Source organism: Chlorocebus sabaeus, chromosome 5, assembly GCF_047675955.1.
Source record: "Chlorocebus sabaeus isolate Y175 chromosome 5, mChlSab1.0.hap1, whole genome shotgun sequence".
NCBI lineage: Eukaryota > Metazoa > Chordata > Mammalia > Primates > Cercopithecidae > Chlorocebus > Chlorocebus sabaeus.
In genome coordinates, this window is record NC_132908.1 from 66,390,874 (window position 1) to 66,409,356 (window position 18,483).

Consider the following 18,483-nt stretch of genomic DNA (forward strand, 5'->3'; position numbering starts at 1 on the left):
AAAGTGGTCTTGAACTCCTGGGCTTAAGCGATCTGTCCACCTCGGCCTCCCAAAGTGCTGGAATTACGGGACTTGAGCAGTCGCATTCAGCCTGTAAATGTTTTTATTTCTTTCAGAGATTTTGTTTCTTATGTTATCTCTCTACTCCCAATGCCTATCCTAAGACTTGTAACGGTAAATAGTAAACGTCTGGAATAAATGTAAATATTTGAATCTGGAGTTTGTGGAGGATCCTAAGAATCTTGTGAAATTGCTCTCATCGTGTCAGTCTACTAGGGAAGTAAATTCTGTAAAGTTAAAATTTACAGATGCAGCAGGTTTCCCAAAATAGTAATATGCTTTTTTAGGTACTACAAAGGAATGGAACCACTGGAGCTCAGAACGGTAAGAGAAGAAGTTTGAAAATAGAAGAAACTGAAGAGGAACTTGAAAAGCCAGTGGCGTTGGAAGGAAGAGGAGTCCTTGGGACAGCAATTGCGGGTAGAGCGTGGAGTATCCCATGTTTCTACCACCATTCAGAATCCGATTTTCGAACGAATTCTGTGATGATCAGGATCAATCTGCATTATTTTCGTCTCTCCGTGATCTGAAATTAACTTGGTGGACCTGGAATGACCACAGATGTGGTTTTAAACCAGCAGGTTTCGGAGTCAGGGCTGGTGCAACAGGCTTATAAAGGGAATGGTGGAAAATATGATATGTTAGTGAAAGAGGTTGCGAATGGATTGTGGAGACCTCTGAATGGTAGACTGCGAGAGTGACAAGATGAAAATGACATTATAGGAAGAGCAATCTGTCAGTTATAATGGCAGTTAAAAAGTGGCGCACAACACTGCACCTTAACCAAATTTGGAATTCCAAAGTGCCGGGACCTCTATTGGAGAGCAGTTAAATTCAATTCTATTTTAGATCACGTAGAGACTAAAATAGTGCAGATTGATCCTGATCATCACAGAATTCGTTTGAAAATCGGATTCTGAATGGTGGTAGAAACATGGGATACGTGGCACGCTCTACCCCCAATTGCTGTCCCAAGGACTCGGGACAGCGATTGCCTCTCTAATTGGCTACCCTGTTTAGCGATTACTATGTGCCAAGCGCTTACAGGCACGCTCATTAAAATAGGCAAACCGGGCCAGGCGCAGTGGCTCACGCCTGTAATCCCAGCCCTTTGGGAGGCCTAGGCGGGCGGATCACCTGAGGTCAGGAGTTCGAGACCAGCCTGGCCAACATGGTGAAACCCTGTCTCTAGTAAAAATACAAAAATTAGCCGGGGTGGTGGCGGGTGCCTGTAATTGCAGCTACTCGGGAGGCTGAGACAGGAGAGTCGCTTGAACCTGGGAGGCGGAGGTTGCAGTGAGCCAAGATCTCACCATTGCACTCCAGCCTGGGTGACAGAGCGAGACCCTGTCCCAAAAAAGAAAAAAAAAAAGGCAAACCCATTTGTAAGAGAGAGCTTATCAAGCCCATTTTACTGATGGAGAAACTGAGGAGAGACGGGATTGGCCAGACCACGACCTGGAGGCAGCAAAGATGTAAAATCAGGGCTGGGATACAAGCTGTGCCGGTAGTGTAGGGGAAACGAGCTTCCTGAGACTCAGGAGAAAGCCACAGCGATGGGAAGGGAAGCGGAACACTGGAGACCCTAAAGGGCCACAGGCTGAGCGAAGGGGAACCTCTCCTGAGGTGACAGCTGACAGCACATCTCTTTTCGGCGCCAGTCCAAAAATCGCGGTATCTGATTGGCGAGGTTGGAGGGGCTGAACGACCCTAATTGGTTAGTTCGACCTCGAACCAGACTTTCACCTGGAGGATCTGGCGAGGAGTGGGCGGGACTTCTAACTGAGTCACTCGTTTCATTGGTGAAAAGAAAACGAACCAGGCACTATTCGGAAGTGTGATTGGCTGTTGCTAGGAACCGTCTCAAGGCCTTATGGGCCCTGGTTACGGAAGCCGAGGAAGGCTGAGAGCGGGCTCTCCAGGAAAGTAGTCGCGGAATCTCAGTTAGCGGTGGAGAGGCGGTATGTCCGGTTCAATGGCGACTGCGGAAGCTAGCGGTAGCGATGGGAAAGGGCAGGAAGTCGAGACCTCGGTCACCTATTACCGATTGGAGGAGGTGGCAAAGCGCAACTCCTTGAAGGAACTGTGGCTTGTGATCCATGGGCGAGTCTACGATGTCACCCGCTTCCTCAACGAGGTGGGGCCTGGGAGGTGGGAGGCCTCTGGAGCTGCTGGGGCGAGGGGTGAAAAGGCTGTGTGGAGGGTATGTGGGAAGGAAGGGAGGCTTGGCTGGGGGCGATAAGGCGTACGAAAGGGATCACGACCCTCAGAGGGAAACTGGGGTGGGATTGGGGGGAGGGCTTTAGTTTGCATGCATTTCCAGTCAGCTCCGAGTTCTGGTGCCTTATGTAATATCATGTATTACTTATGTGTCGAGCACTTGCTGTGTGCTCAGCTAAATTCTAAGCCATCATTATCTTTATTTTACAGAAAGGGAAACTGAGGCACACAGGTTGAGAACTCTCAAGGCCATGCAGTTAACGGCCTAGATCCGTTGAACCTAGGTCTGAAGTGCACCCACGTCTGTGCTTTTCCAGTGTGCCTTCTGAAGTAATACCGTTTTTGGTTTTTGTCTTCTAGAGTAGAAGCTGAGATTTCTCTCCAGACGCTCCCCCATCTTGATTATGCCTTCATTGTCTTTTTTCCCCCCTAATCTGAGTTGACCTTGAGGCCAGAAATTCATAAATCAACCTTTTTTTTTTTTTGTCATTGGCTCATGTTTTGTCATTTTTCTTAAATACTCAAGCCTGTTTTATTTAATCTTCAAGCCTGTTGCATTAGATCTCATTTTAAAAATTATCTTTGAGACCATGGTGCAACTAATTTTTTTTTTTAATTAAGGAAACAGGATAGACTTTTAAAAATTTAAACTAACTTTATTGAGGTGTAATGTACATACGTAAATTGTGCCTAAAATGTACATTTTGCTGAGTTTTGAAAAATGTATTCATCCATGTTAAGACATAAACCATTTCCATCACTCTAAAAAGCTTCCTTTCCCTTTGCAGTCATTCTCTCCCAACCCCAGGCAAGTAGTGATATGCAACCACTAAAGATTGGTTTGAAGCTTTGATTGTGTGTGTGTGCGCGTGTGTGTGTGAGATCATTTTATTTTGAGCAATAGATTAATGACTTGTGAAAGTTCACTTCTATTTCTCTGAAGCAAATATACTAGTGAAATAGTTTTTCGATTAATTTGGGGCCTAAAAGAGAAATCTCTGCATCCTGACTTTTAATTCTAAAAACTTTTAAAATGTAAAAGTTTCCCCCAAAGAGCATTATTTTAAATAAATCTTAATAGTGAATAATAACAAACTCAGAATTTCGTAACTTCTTGCATTTGTATGGTGTATGGCATTTTATGCTTTTAAAAGTGCTTTCCGGCCGGGTGCAGTGGGTCACCCCTGTAATCCCAGCACTTTGGGAGGTCGAGACGGGCGGATCACGAGATCAGGAGATCGAGACCATCCTGGGTAACACGGTGAAACCCCGTCTCTACTGAAAATACAAAATATTAGCCGGGAGTGATGGCGGGCGCCTGTAGTCCCAGCTACTTGGGAGGCTGAGGCAGGAGAATGGCGGGAACCCGGGAGGCGGAGCTTTCAGTGAGCTGAGATCTGAGATCACACCACTGCACCCCACTGCACTCCAGCCTGAGACTGTAGTCCCAGCTACTTGGGAGGCTGAGGCAGGAGAATCACTTGAACCAGGAAGGCGGAGGTTGCAGTGAGCCAAGATCGCGCCATTGCACTCCAGTCCGGGCGATAGAGTGAGACTCCAAAAAAAAAAAAAAAAGGGAGGGGGGCTTTCCCATTATTTCATCTTCAGAACAACTAGTCGAGGGTGACTTGGATAGTGGTGATTTTTATTTTAACAGAGGTATGAGTAATAGGTTCAGAGAGACCCTGGTCATACAATCAATTAATAGCAGATTTGACAGATCCCTTGATTTCTCTTGTCTGCATAGCATTACTTCAAAATTCTAGCCTTAGCTATGACTTCTGGTATTTGCTTCATAATAAGTTTCATGCTAAAGCATGGTTCATAATGGGTAGAAAATAAAGTTTTTTGGCCGGGCGCAGTGACTCATGCCTGTAATCCCAGCACTTTTGGAGGCAGAGGCGGGCATATCACCTGAGGTCAGGAGTTCGAGACCAGTCTGACCAACATGGTGAAACCTCATCTCTGCTAAAACTACAAAATAAAGCCAGGCGTGATGGCACCTGTGATCCCAGCTACTTAGGAGGCTGAGGTAGGCGAATCGCTTGAACCTGGGAGGCGGAGGCTGCAGTGAGTTGAGATGGTGCTGCTGCACTCCAACTTGGGTGACAGAGCGAGACTCTGTCTCAAAAAAAGAGAAAAAAAAAAAAGAAAATCATGTTTTTCATTTGTGGTTTTATTTCCCCCCATTTTTTTTCTTGATTGATTCAGAATAGATGGTGAGCTTGGAGGGAACACTCAGCCCTTACAGAGAGAATTAATTCAGTCTCAAGTAATAGTTGCTACCTGTTTCTTTTTTTTTTTCCTCTGTGAAGATTCCAGAAGTAACCTGTTTCAACCACATGCTGATATAGCCAGAGACATCACTAATGTGCCAAGGTTTCCCTTGGAGCTTGAGCTGCAGATCTTTACCTGCAGTTTTGTTTTTTTATTTGTTTTGTTTTTTGAGACAAGGTCTTACTTTCACCCAGGCTGGAATACGGCTCCCTATAGCCTCAGTCTCCTGCGGTCAAGTGATCCTTCTATTTCAACCTCCCAAATAGTTAGGAAAAGGTGTGCACCACTGCGCCTGGCTAATTTTTTAAATTTTTTGTAGAATTGGGGTCCCACTATGTTGCCCAGTGTGGTCTGGAACTCCTGGGCTCATGGGATCCTCCTGCCTGGGCCTCCTAAAGTGCTGAGATTACAGGTGTGAGCCACTGCACTCAGCCTAATTAGCTATTCTTATTTATTCTGTTTTCTTGTTCATTCCAAGCCTACTCATTCATTCACTTATTCAAATATTTATTAAGCCTTTACTGTGTTCCAGACACTGTTCTAGGTGCTGGGGATTTAGTAGCGAATAAACAGGTATGCCCTCATGGAGATTACATGGCATAGGAGGCAGACAATAAGAATAAATAACTAAAATATATACTGTGTTAGGTAGTGGTGAGCACTAAGAAGAAAAATAATACAGAGGACTGGACACGGTGGCTCACGCCTGTAATCCCAGCACTTTGGGAGGCTGAGGCGGGTAGATCATGAGGTCGGGATCCAGAGCATCCTGGCCAACATGGTGAAACCCCATCTCTACTAAAAATACAAAAATTAGCTGGGTATGGTGGCATGTGCCTGTAGTCCTATCTACTCGGGAGGCTGAGGCAGGAGAATCACTTGAACCCAGAAGGTGGAGGTTGCAGTGAGCCGAGATTGTGGCACTGCACTATAGCCTGGTGATACAGCGAGACTCCATCACACACACACACAAAATAATGCAGGGAAGAGGACTGTGGAATGTATATGTGGTGTGAGGAGGAGGGTTTGAAATTTTAGCAATGGTGACGAGATAACTTTATGAAGATGACTAAGTAAAAGCCAGGAGCAAAGTGAGGGAGCTAGCCATGAGGATATCTATAGGAAGAGCATTCCTGGCAGAGGAAACAAATTCAAAGACCTTAAGATGGGAGGATGTCTGGTGTGTTTGAGGAACAGTGAGGGAGGCCACAGTGGTTGGATAGTTGCAGATGAGATCAGAATGATCAGGGGAGGGCAGATCACATGCAACTTTCTTTTAGGAAGGACTTTGGCTTTTATTTTGAGATGGGAAATCACTGGAGCAGAAGAGTGACATGATGTGACTTAATGGCTTAATGGGATCATTCTGACTACATTGTTGTGAAAGACTGAAGGAAGAGTGTGTCTGGAGTTGGTTCCTTCTGGTGGGTTCTTGGTCTCGCTGACTTCAAGAATGAAGCCACGGACCTTCACGGTGAGTTGTTACAGCTCTTAAAAGTGGCACGGACCCAAAGAGTGAGCAGCAGCAAGATTTATTGTGAAAGGTGAAAGAACAAAGCTTCCATAGTATATAAGGGGACCCGAGCAGGTTGCCCCTGCTGGCTGGGGTGGCCAGCTTTTATTCCCTTATTTGTCCTCACCCACATCCTGCTGATTGGTCCATTTTACAGAGTGCAGATTGATTCATTTTTTACACAGTGCTGATTGGTGCATTTACAGTTCTTTAGCTAGATACAGTGTTGATTGGTGTGTTTTTACAGAGTGCTGATTGGTACATTTACAATCCTTTAGCTAGACACAGAGCACTGATTGGTCCGTTTACAATCCTCTAGCTAGACAAAGAAGAGTTCTCCAAGTCCCCACTCGACCCAGGAAGCCCAGCTGGCTTCACTGTCTTAAGAGGACAAGGGCAGAATTGAGGAGCCTGGTTAGGAGGCTGTTTTAGTAATTAGGCAAGAGATAGTGGGTTGGACCAGAACAAGTGTCAGATTTTGGATGTGTTGTGATGGAAGAGCCAATAGGATTTAATGGTGTGCCAGATTTGGGGAATGAAAGAAAAAGGAGTCAACGATAACACCAAAGTTTTTGGCTTATGAGTCTTCAAGAATTGGGTTGCTATTAGATGAGAGAGGGAAGACTTACAGTGGTGTTCATCCTTCTCTTTCCACTCTGATGTCACTTTGGGGCCCCTCCTTTAGCAAGGGGTTGCTAATCTAAGTGTCCTGTGTCTGTAGGTTACCATTTTTTTTGATTGATGACTGGTTAGAGTGTGATACTGGAGTTTGAATGTGGTAGTTTAGAATTGGTAATATAATTGAATTATCTTTCCCTAGCAGATTAATTTTGCATTGTTTGAATCAGTGCATTCATGAGTTGTTGAAATCATGAGTGAAAGTAGTACACATCATTATCTTTCCACTATGTAGTAGTTTAGAAAAATCACATAAAAATGATTATAATATTTTATGACATTGAATAGAAAATATCAAAGTGCATCTCTCTTATCAAGGGTAAAATTTTGTGAAACTTTGTTCAGTTATATATAATGTCTTTTTTTTCTTTTTGGAGACAGTCTGGCTCTGTTGTCCAGGCTTGAGTGCAGTGGTGCCATCTTGGCTCACTGCAACCTCTGCCTCCTGGGCTCAAGCAATCCTCCCCACTCAGCCTCCCGGGTAGCTAGGACTACAGGCATGTATTACCACACTCAGCTAATATTTTTTGTATTTTTTGTAGAGATGGAGTTTCATAATGTTGCCCAGACTGGTTTCAAACTCTGGGCTCAAGTGATCCTCCTGCCTTGGCCTCCCAAAGTGTTGGGATTACAGGCATGAGCCACTGTGCCTGGCCTATGATGTCTCATGTATATGGTATTTACTGGATTGCAGTGTAAAATTATTTTCTTACTGGGTATTACAAGTGAAAATTTGGAAGCCATTGTCTTGTGTATAAATAACCATTTGTCAAAAGAGTAACTTGAAATAACATTGTGATATTTTTTAACTTTTTTTTTTTTTTTTTGAGATGGAGTTTCGCTCTTGTCACCCAGGCTGCTGTGCAATGACATGATCTCGGCTTACTGCAACCTCCGCCTCGCAGATTCAGCAATTCTCATGCTTCAGCCTCCTGAGTAGCTGAGATTACAGGTGCATGCCACCACGCCTGGCTAATTTTTCTATTTTTAGTAGAGATGGGGTTTCGCCATGTTGGCCAGGTGGGTCTTGAACTCCTGACCTCTGGTGAACCACCTACCTTGGCCTCCCAAAGTGCTGGGATTACAGGCGTGAGCCACCATGCCCAGCCCTATTTTAAAACTTTATATGCATATTTATTTATTTATTTTAAGATGGAGTCTTGCTTTGTCACCCAGGCTGGAGTGCAGTAGCATTACCTTGGCTCACTGCAACCTCTGCCTCCTGGGTTCAAGTGATTCTCCTGCCTCAGCCTCTGGAGTAGCTGGCACTACAGGTGCCTCCCACCACATCTGGCTAATTTTTATGAGATGGGGTTTCACCATGTTGGGTAGGCTGGTCTCGAACTCCTGACCTCAAGTGATCTGCCCACCTCGGCCTCCCAAAGTGCTGGGATTACAGGTATGAGCCACAGCACTGGCCTATATATGTTTTTAGAAACTATCACCATAAATGAGAATATTACTTTAGGACCCATCTCGTAAATGGGATAACATTTTATTAACCCAACAAATATTTGTTAAGTTCTGTGTAGTGGTAGGCCCTGGTGGTGTATAAAAATAAACATGGAACCCCAGCCTGGGTGACAGAGTGAGATTCTGTCTTAAAAACAAAACAAAGCTGGGTGCAGTGGCTGACACCTGTAATTCCAGCACTTTGGTAAGCCAAGGTGGACAGATCACTTGAGCTCAGGAGTTTGAGACCAGCCTAGGCAACATGGTGAAACCCCATCTCTACAAAAAATACGAAAATTAGATGAGCATGGTGGCATGAGCATGTAGTCCCAGCCACTCAGGAGGCTGGGGTGGGAGAATGGCTTGAGGCCAGGACATCGAGGCTTCAGTGAGCCGAGATAGCACCACTGCACTCCAGCCTGGGTGACAGCGAGACCCTGTCTCAAAACAAACAAACAAAACAAAAAAATCCCATGATACTGCCTTCTTGAAGCTACCATTCTAGAGGAGTCAAAACAAAAACAGACAGATGAAATAATTTTAAATCATGGCACTTTTATGAAGAAAACAAACGAGAAAGAAAAATCAGGAAAGATTTAATTTAATAAGAGTGATCTGGGAAAGCCTCTGTGAGAACATAATTTTTAATTGAGCTGATGGTCATGAACCTGATTTGGAAAGAAGACAGAAAAGAGCATTCCAGCAGCATTTGAAGTCAAGCAAGAGTTTGGCACATTAGTGGGACTGAAAGAAGCTGTGTCTATAGTGAATGAAGGACAAGAATGGCCAGAGAGCTAGGCGGGAGCCAGGACATGCAAGGTCTGGTAGGTAGTTTGGATTAGATCCAAAAGATAATAGAAAACCACTGACATGTTTTAAGATGAGGGATGGCATGGAAGCAATTTACAGACTGTCCCTGACTTACTATGGCTTGACTTAAAATTTTTTGACTTTACCATGGTGTGAAAGTGACATGTTAGTACCCATACAACCATTCTGTTTTTCACTTTCAGTATGGTATTCAATAAATTACATGAAATATTCAATACTTTATTATAAGTTAGGCTTCATGTTAGATGATTTTGCCCAACTGTAGGTGAACGTAAGTGTTCTGAACACATTTAAGTTAGGCTAGGCTAAACTCTTTCAATCCCAATAATTTGACTACATCTTCCGTGCATATACTTATATGTACAAACATGTATATACTTATATATACAAATACGTACAAATATATACAGAAATAGAGTCATAGTATTCTGTTAGTTGATTTACCCTAGTAGTCGTCATAGTATTTATTGGGTGCTTATTATTCTAAGTGCTTTACATGTAATTTCTCTCTTAAGCCTCCCAAAAACCCATTTTAGAGATGAGAAAACAGGAGCAGAGGAGGAACTTTCACAGTCATAAAGTTAGGTGACATAGGTGAGGTTTGAACTCCAGCACTGTGACCCTATAGCCTGTACTCTACTCTTTTTTTCTTTTTTCTTTTTCCTTTTTTTTTTTTTTTTGAGACAGTCTTGCTCCATCACCCAGGCTGGAGTACAATGGTGTGATCTCGGCTCACTGCAACCTCCATCTCTTGGGTTCAAGCGATTCTCCCTGCCTCAGCCTCCCGAGTAGCCAGGATTTCAGGCACCTGCCACCATGCCCGGCTAATTTTTGTATTTTTTTCTTTTTTTATTATACTTTTAAGTTCTAGGGTACATGTGCACAACGTGCAGGTTTGTTACATATGTATACATGTGCCATGTTGGTGTGCTGCACCCTTTAACTCGTCATTTACATTAGGTATATCTCCTAACGCTATCCCTGTCCCCTCTCTCCACTCCATGACAGGCCCCGGTGTGTGACGTTCTCCTTGGGTTTTGCCACGTTGGCCAGGCTGGTCTCGAACTCCTGACCTCAGTTGATCTGCCCGCCTCAGCCTCCCAAAGTGCTGGGATTACAGGCCTGAGCCACCACGCCCAGCCTATGGCCTGTACTCTTAACCATACCCTAGGATCTGCCTCAATGTTTTTCATGGCTGCAGAGTATGGAATTAGGTCTAATTTTTAATTTTTTTTAATTTTTTTTTTTTTTTTTTGAGACGGAGTCTCGCTCTGTCGCCCAGGCTGGAGTGCAGTGGCGCAATCTCGGCTCACTGCAAGCTCCGCCTCCTGGGTTCACGCCATTCTCCTACCTCAGCCTCCTGAGTAGCTGGGACTACAGGCGCCCGCCACTGCGCCCGGCTAATTTTTTTCTATTTTTTAGTAGAGACGGGGTTTCACCATGGTCTCGATCTCCTGACCTTGTGATCCGCCCGCCTTGGCCTCCCAAAGTGCTGGGATTACAGGCGTGAGCCACCGCGCCCGGGTCTGTTTTATAGCTTTGTTCACATTTTAGATACAATTTGGAAGGATTGGGAATGTGGTATAGGGAGTTAGAACAGTTACCCCTTTCCTGGAACCTAGGTAATTTTTTCATTTCTTAAGTACGTCAAACAGGTATATAGTGAAAAGCCACCTTCCCCTCTGCCCAGGTTCACCACCTCCTTAACTACTGCTGTTTGTGTACCGTTGTTTGTGTAGTTTCTTTTTGCATATACAAGGCAAGGTGAATATAGTTTCTCTTTTTTTACACAAAAGATAACATACTATGCACACTGATCTGTGTCTTGCCTTTTTCACTTAACTGAATATCTCAGGGATCTTTCCATAGCAGTAACTGGCATCCCTCCTCCTCCTTCACCACAGCTGCATAGTATTTATTGTATGGATCATAATTTATTTAAGCAGTAGTCTATTGATAAACATTTGGGTTTATCAATCTTTTGCTGTCACTTTTTCTCTAAATCAACTTAATTGAAATCAAATGTAGGGACAATAAAATGTACAGATTGTGACTGTAGAGTTCAGTGAGTTTTGACAAATGTCTCATCTGTATAATCACCGTCACAATCAATATACGGTCATGGGTCACTTCACAATGAGGGTACATTCTGAGAACTGCATCATTAGTTGATTTTAAACCATTATGAGCATCACAGAATGTATTTACACAAACCTAGGTGGTGTAGCCTACTACACACCTAAGCTGTATGGTATAGTCTCATGTTCCTAGGCTACAAACCTGTACAAACCTGTAGGCAGTTGTGACACAGTAACAAGTATTTGTGCATCTAAACATAGAAAATGTGCAATAAAAATATGGTATTATAATCGTATGGGACCACCATCATATATATGGTCCATTGTTGACCATATTGTGTGGCACATGACCATACAGAACATTTCTACCAGTGTTGTCCCCATACACACTGATTTTATTTCTAACACTATAGTATGTACTCTTCTGTCTAGCTTCTTTTGCTTAGTATATCTGTGAGATTCATCTATTTTTTCTGTATTATCAGTGATTTGTAACTTCTGATTTCATTGTGTGAACATGCCAAGATTTGTTTATCCGTTCACCTGTTGATTGACATTTTAGTTGTCTCCAGTTTGGGGCTATTATGAATAAAGCTGCTAGGAACTGTCATGTACAAATCTTTGTGTGGCCGTATGATTTTATTCCTCCTGGGCAAATACCTAGTAGTAAAATTGCTAGGAGTGAGATTACTAGGTTATGTGTCTGTTTAACTTTTTAAGCAACTGCCAGAGCATTTCCCAAAGTGTTTATATCATTTTATACTCCCACCACAATGTAGGTTTTCCAGTTTCTTCACATCTTCATTGACACATTGTATTTGTCAGTTATTTTACTTTTAGCCATTCTAATGGGTGTGTGGTGGGCCAGGCGCTGTGGCTCATGCCTGTAATCCCAGCCCTTTGGGAGGCCGAGGTGGACAGATCACGAGGTCAGGAGATTGAGACCAGCCTGGCCAACTTAGTGAAACCCCGTCTCTTCTAAAAATACAAAATTAGCCACGTGTGGTGGCGCATGCCTGTAATCCCAGCTACTTGGGAGGCTGAGGCAGGAGAATGGCGTAAACCCGGGAGGCGGAGCTTGCAGTGAGCTGAGATCCGGCCACTGCAGTCCAGCCCGGGCTACAGAGCAAGACTCCGTCTCAAAAAAAAAAAAAAAAAAAGCAATTGTAATGGGTGTGTAATGGTATATAATTGTGGTTTTAACTTGCATTTTCCTGATGACTAATGATGTTGTATCTTTCCATGGGCTTATTGGCCATTTATATGTGCCTTTTTATGAAGTATCTGTTTGGTCTTGCCGTTTTTAAAATTGGGTTGTTTGTTATTTTTGACTTGAAAGCGTTTTTTTTTAGTGGCTGGGTGTTAACTTTGGGGTCCAAGTGTCTGGCTGAGCTTTCTACTTTACCACTTAATAGTTGTGGAACCTTGTAAAGGGCTCTGTAAAGGCCCTTTTCCCTCTGTAAAATGGAGATAATAGCACATACTTCACAGGGTAGTTGTGGTTGTGACAAGTAATTTAAATAATGCATATATAGATTTACTATGGCATATTACCTGGCTTAAAGAGCTCAGTAAGTGTTAGTGATTATTTTGTTTTTAATACAAAATTGCATTGTTTCCTGCAGCATCTTTTGAGTACCAAGTGGCAAGTGCTTTGAAGGATTGGAAGATAAATTAGATGACTTGGATTTGCAGGGAAGATCTGTGCCCAAGCAATTGTTGTGTGAGGTATAGAGTGGCCTTGCCTTAAGACTGCTGGGAATGCAGGCTGTATTTGGTACAATCCTAGGGTATTTCTTGAAAGCTTTGGAGTTTGACTAATAATTCCTGCTGGATTTCTCCAAGGCTGGTCAAAAGAAAGTTGATTGTTGCCTGGCCATTGGAATTAACATTATAATTAAATTAATTAATTAATTTATTTTTGAGATGGAGTCTCACTGTGTCTCCCAGGCTGGAGTGCACTGGCGCAGTCTCTTTACAACCTCTGCCTCCCGGGTTCAAGCAATTCTCCTGCCTCGGCCTCCCGAGTAGCTGGGATTGCAGGTACCCACCACCACGCCTGGCTAATTTTTTGTGTTTTTAACAGAGACAGGGTTTCACCATGTTGGTCAGGCTGGTCTCAAACTCCTGACCTCAGGTGATCCTCCCAGGTCAGCCTCCCAAATGCTGGGATTACAGGAGTGAGCCACCGTGCCCGGCCTCACATTATAATTTTATAGAAAGAATGCTCTCTGCCAAGAGTGGTTCCAAGTGGTTAGTTCTAGGGAAGGTGAGAAATAAGATGAGGCAGAATTTATTTATTTATATTTATTTATTTATTTATTTATTTATTTATTTATTTATTTATTTATTTATTTTTTGAGATGGAGTCTTGCTCTGTTGCCCAGGCTAGAGTGCAGTGGCACGATCTCAGCTGACTGCAAGCTCCGCCTCCCGGGTTCACGCCATTCTCCTGCCTCAGCCTCCGGAGTAGGTGGGACTACAGGCGCCCGCCACCACGCCCGGCTAATTTTTTGTATTTTTAATAAAGACGGGGTTTCACCGTGTTAGCCAGGCTGGTCTCAATCTCCTGACCTCGTGATCTGCCCACCTCGGCCTCCCAAAGTGCTGGGATTATAGGCGTGAGCCACTACGCCCGGCCGAGGAGGCAGAATTTAACCTCTACCACTGCCCAGGTGAGGTGACCTGATCAAGGAATCTACTTTCATTTATGTATTCATTTTGCCCAGGGGCATGGCATGCACTTTAACAGTGTTAAAATACAAAGCAAATCCTAGAACACACAAGTGTGTGTTCGCACTTGTGAGCTGTGTGTGTGCTCACTCCCTAGCTCCCATTATGTTCCAGGCACCATGCTGTGTTCTAAAACAGCCATGAATGGGACAGATGTGGTGGTCTCTGTTCCCAATGGAGTTTATCTAGTCTGACGGAGAAGAAAGATACTAAATAAATAATTGCAACTGTGGTACATAAATACCATGAAGGAACCTATGGCATTGTGAGAATCAGTGCAGTGGGACCCCATCTGGTGGGGATAAGGATGTCAAGTTATGTTTGGATCTGCAGACCTGCACTTCAGACCCTGCCAAGGTTATACCATTCCTGGCAGGCAGCTGGTTTGCCTCTCTTAGGTGACAGCCTTTTCTTATCAGGCTCATTCTAACCCAAATGCAAATACCTGTAGACCTGCACCATTTCCTCCTGTTCGCCCCCCAGGTCTGTTATCTTTCTCTGCCCTGCAGACTGTTTTTTAGGAAGTAGTTTTTGTCCTCTCCAAAATTTTAACCTCCATGTTTTATTTTGATGAGGTAACGTGTTTGGCTAGAGGAACCCCCTTTTCATCACCAGGCCTAATTTTGCACTTCCTCAATCTTAATGTTTCTAGATTTAATTTTCCAAGTCAGGTGGTCTCTAGTATATCTCCATTGTTATATTTTTATTACATCACTATGGAATTTCCACCCACAGAGAATTTGTGTAATTTTTTTTCCAACAAGATTTTTATTCTGTAGCTGCCATTCTTCACATTCTCCTCTTTTCTGCCCATTAGTCCCCTATTTCCGTAGAATTAGTAATCTGGAAGTATTATTTTCCATAAGGAATTTGTCCTCTTTCTCTGTTGAAACAGATTTTCTGTCTGCGTTCCAATAGTACTTAGTAAAGTAAATGAACTTAAGGAAAAGTCAATAGATTTCCCCTATTCCTATCACATATTCTTTGGACAGTTGAACTGGATAAAATTTTTCACAAGAGGACATTGCGACATTTCCTTTGTAGCTGTAAAGTATTTCACTTGATTATTATTGCTTGACTTAGATAGAAATGAATAGATCGCAATCATTGTTTTGTCTCTTTTGGCAGTTTATAATCTCGTTGGCAGTATAGTTTATTTGAAACATTTCATTTGTAATACTGTGTAACTGTGTACATAATATTAAGTAGACACAGAGTCCATTAGTGTTAAAGTACAAGGCTATTCAGGTTAGAAGAATGTTTTTTGCAAGTTCACACGAGGTTTAAATACAAAGCAAATCCTAGAAGAAAATGGGAAATATCTTCTGTCTTACTAGGTTTACTTAATAAAAAGTAGGGAGGAATTTTTGAGTGTCTAGTGGATTTGAATAGTATAGACAGCTAATCTAGACTACTGAGCATAAAACCTCCCATATACTTCTGTCTTGTTACGATTCAGACAAAAGCACATTTTTAGTTTATATTAATTGTAGATATATAAACCTAACTTTCTCTTTTATTGTGGTGAAATATAGATAACAAAATTTGCCATTTTAACCATTTTTAATTGTATAATTCAGTGGCGTTAATTATGTTTACACTGTTATGCAGTCATCACCACCATCTATTTCCAAAATTTTTTCATTACCCTCCCAAACAGAAACTCTAACCATCAAGCCATAACTCCGTATTCCTCTCCCCAAACTCAAGCTAATGTCTAATCGACTTTCTGTCTCTATTGAATTTGCCTTTTCTAGGTACCCCATATAAATGGAATCATATAATATTTGTCATTTTGTATTTGGCTTCTTTCACTTAGCATAATGTGTTTTGTTTTATTTTTATTTGTAAAATATATATAACATAAAATTTACCATTGTATTAATTGTTAAGTGTACAGTTCAGTGGCATTAAGTACATTCACATTGCTGTGCAATCGTCACTACCACCTATCTCCAGAATTTTTCATTACTCCAGACTGAAACTCTGTACCTATAAGTCCCTATTTCCCCCTCTTCCAAGCCTCTGGTAATCACAGTTCTAGTTTTTGTTTCTATCAGTTTGACTACTCTAGGATATAAATGGAATCAACACTATTTGTCCTGTTGTATCTGGCTTATTTTACTTAGCATAATGTCTTTAAGGTTCATTCATGTTGTAGTATCAGAATTTCATTCATTTTTAAGGCTGAATAATGTATATACCACATTTTGTGTGTCTATTCATCTGTTTATAGGCATGGGTTGTCCACCATTTGGCTGTTGTGAACAATGCTACAGTGAACATTGGTGTACAAGTATCTGTGTGAATCTGTTTTTAATTCATTTGGACATATCTAAGAGTGAAATTATTGGGTCATATGGAAATTCTATGTTTGGCTTTTTGAGGAACCTCCAAACTATTTCCCACAGCAGCTGCACTATTTTATATTCCCACCAGCAATATACAAAGATCCCATTTTTTGATTTTTGTTTAATTGTAGCCATCCTAGCAGGTGTAAAGTGGTGTCTCGTTATGGTTTGATTTTCATTTCTCTTTTTTGGTTTGGGGAGTCCCTTTCTGACAGAATTCATTTCCTTAATGACTACTGATATTGCACATCTTTTCATCTTCTTATTGATCACTTGTATATTTTCTTTGGAAAAATGTCTACTAGAGTTCTTTGCCTTTTTTAAAATTTGCATGTGAGAAGGAGAGAGTGAGAGAGCTCTTTCTCTGCCCACTTTTTTTTTTCTTTTTCTTTTTTTTTTTGAGACGGAGTCTCCCTCTGCCACCCAGGCTGGAGTGCAGTGGCATGATCTCGGCTCACTGCAAGCTCCGCCTCCGGGGTTCACGCCATTCTCCTGCCTCAGCCTCCCGAGTAGCTGGGACTACAGGCGCCCGCCACCAGGCCCGGCTAATTTTTTGTATTTTTAGTAGAGACAGGGTTTCACCGTGTTAGCCAGGATGATCTCAATCTCCTGACCTCGTGATCCGCCCGCCTCGGCCTCCCAAAGTGCTGGGATTACAGGCGTGTGAGCCACCGCGCCCGGCTCTCTGCCCACTTTTAAATTGGAGTGTCTTTATTGTTAGGTTACAGTTCTTTATATATTCTGGATATTAATTCTTGATCAGATATATGATTTGTAAATATTTTCTCACATTCTGTAGATTGTCTTTTTACTCTTAATGTCTTTTGATGCTCAAAAGTTTTTATTTTGATGGAGTCCAATTTATCTGTTTTTTGTTGTTGTTGCCCATGCTTTTGGTATCATATCTAAGAATCCATTGCCAATCTCAAGGTCATGAACATTTACCCTTATGTTTTCTCTGAGAGTTTTATGATTTTAGCTTTTATATTTAGGTTATTGATCCATTTTGAGTTAATTTTTGTAATATGGTGTGGGATAGGGGTTCAACTTCTTTCCTTTGCATGTGGAAATCCAGTTTCCCAGCATCATTTGTTGAAAAGACTGTTCTTTCCTCCACTGAATCGACTTGGCATCCTTGTGAAAAATCAACTGAGAGCTCGATCTCGGCTCACTGCAACCTCTGCCTCCTGGGTTCAAGCGATTCTCCTGCCTCAGCCTCCTGAAGAGCTGTGACTACAGGTGCCCACCACCACACCTAGCTAATTTTGATATTTTTAGTAGAGATGGGGTTTCACTGTATTGGCCAAGATGGTCTGGAACTCCTGACCTCATGATCCGCCCGCCTTGGCCTCCCAAAGTGCTGGGATTACAGTCGTGAGCCACTGCGCCCAGCCTATTTCTATTTTTAATTGTATTTTACTTAAAAGTTTATATTATGGTAAAAACAGCATGACATCTACCATCTTTTTGTTTTGTTTTTGTTTTTTTGAGACAGTGCAGTGGCGTGATCTCTCCTCACTGTAACCTCTGTCTCCTGGGTTCAAGTGATTTTCCTGCCTCAGCCTCTTGAGTAGCTGGAATTACAGGTGCAGGCCACCACACCAAGCTGATTTTTGTATTTTCAGTAGAGATGAGGTTTCACCATGTTGGCCAGGCTGGTCTCAAACTCCCAACCTCAAGTGATCTACCTACCTCAGCCTCCCCAAGTGCTGGATTACAGGTGTGAGCCGAAATCTACCATCTTAAACATTTGTTTGTTTTAAACACACGGTCTTGCTCTGTCACTCAGGCTCGAGTGCAGTGGTGTGATCATAGCTCATTGCAGCCCCGAACTCCTGGGCTCAAGCAGTCTTTCTGCCTCAGCCTGCCAAGTAGCTGGGACTACAGGTGTGTACCATCATACCTGGCCAATTTTTTTTCTTTATTTTTAATATAGATAGGGGTCTTGCTGTGTTGCCCAGGCTGGTCTTCAACCCCTGGCCTCTACTGATCCTCCTGCCTCAGCCTCCCAAAGTCCTGGGATTATAGGCCTGAGCCACTGCACCTGGCCTATCTTAAACATTTTTAAGTGTACAGTTCAATTGTTTTGAATTTTGAATATTGAATATTGTTGTGAATCAGGTTCTTCAGAACTTTTACATCTTGCAAAAATGAGACTATACTCATTAAACAAATTCCCATTTTTTCCTTTCCCCAGCGCCTGGCAGTCACATTCTACTTTGTGTTTCTACGAATTTGACTACTTTACATACTGCCTATATTTTTGAGATTTAGCCATAAGATGTCACTG

The 18,483-nt window shown here is 42.5% G+C and overlaps 1 protein-coding gene across 1 annotated transcript in view; it reads left to right on the forward strand.

Moving 5' to 3' along the window:
- The first annotated feature begins 1,933 nt into the window (after positions 1–1,933).
- CYB5B (cytochrome b5 type B) overlaps positions 1,934–18,483 on the forward strand; it is a 39,769-nt gene continuing 23,219 nt past the window's right edge. The window contains exon 1 of the mRNA XM_007993808.3: positions 1,934–2,197. Coding sequence (XP_007991999.1) covers positions 2,024–2,197 — 174 coding nt within the window. The 5' untranslated portion in view covers positions 1,934–2,023. The remainder of the gene's footprint in view (positions 2,198–18,483) is intronic.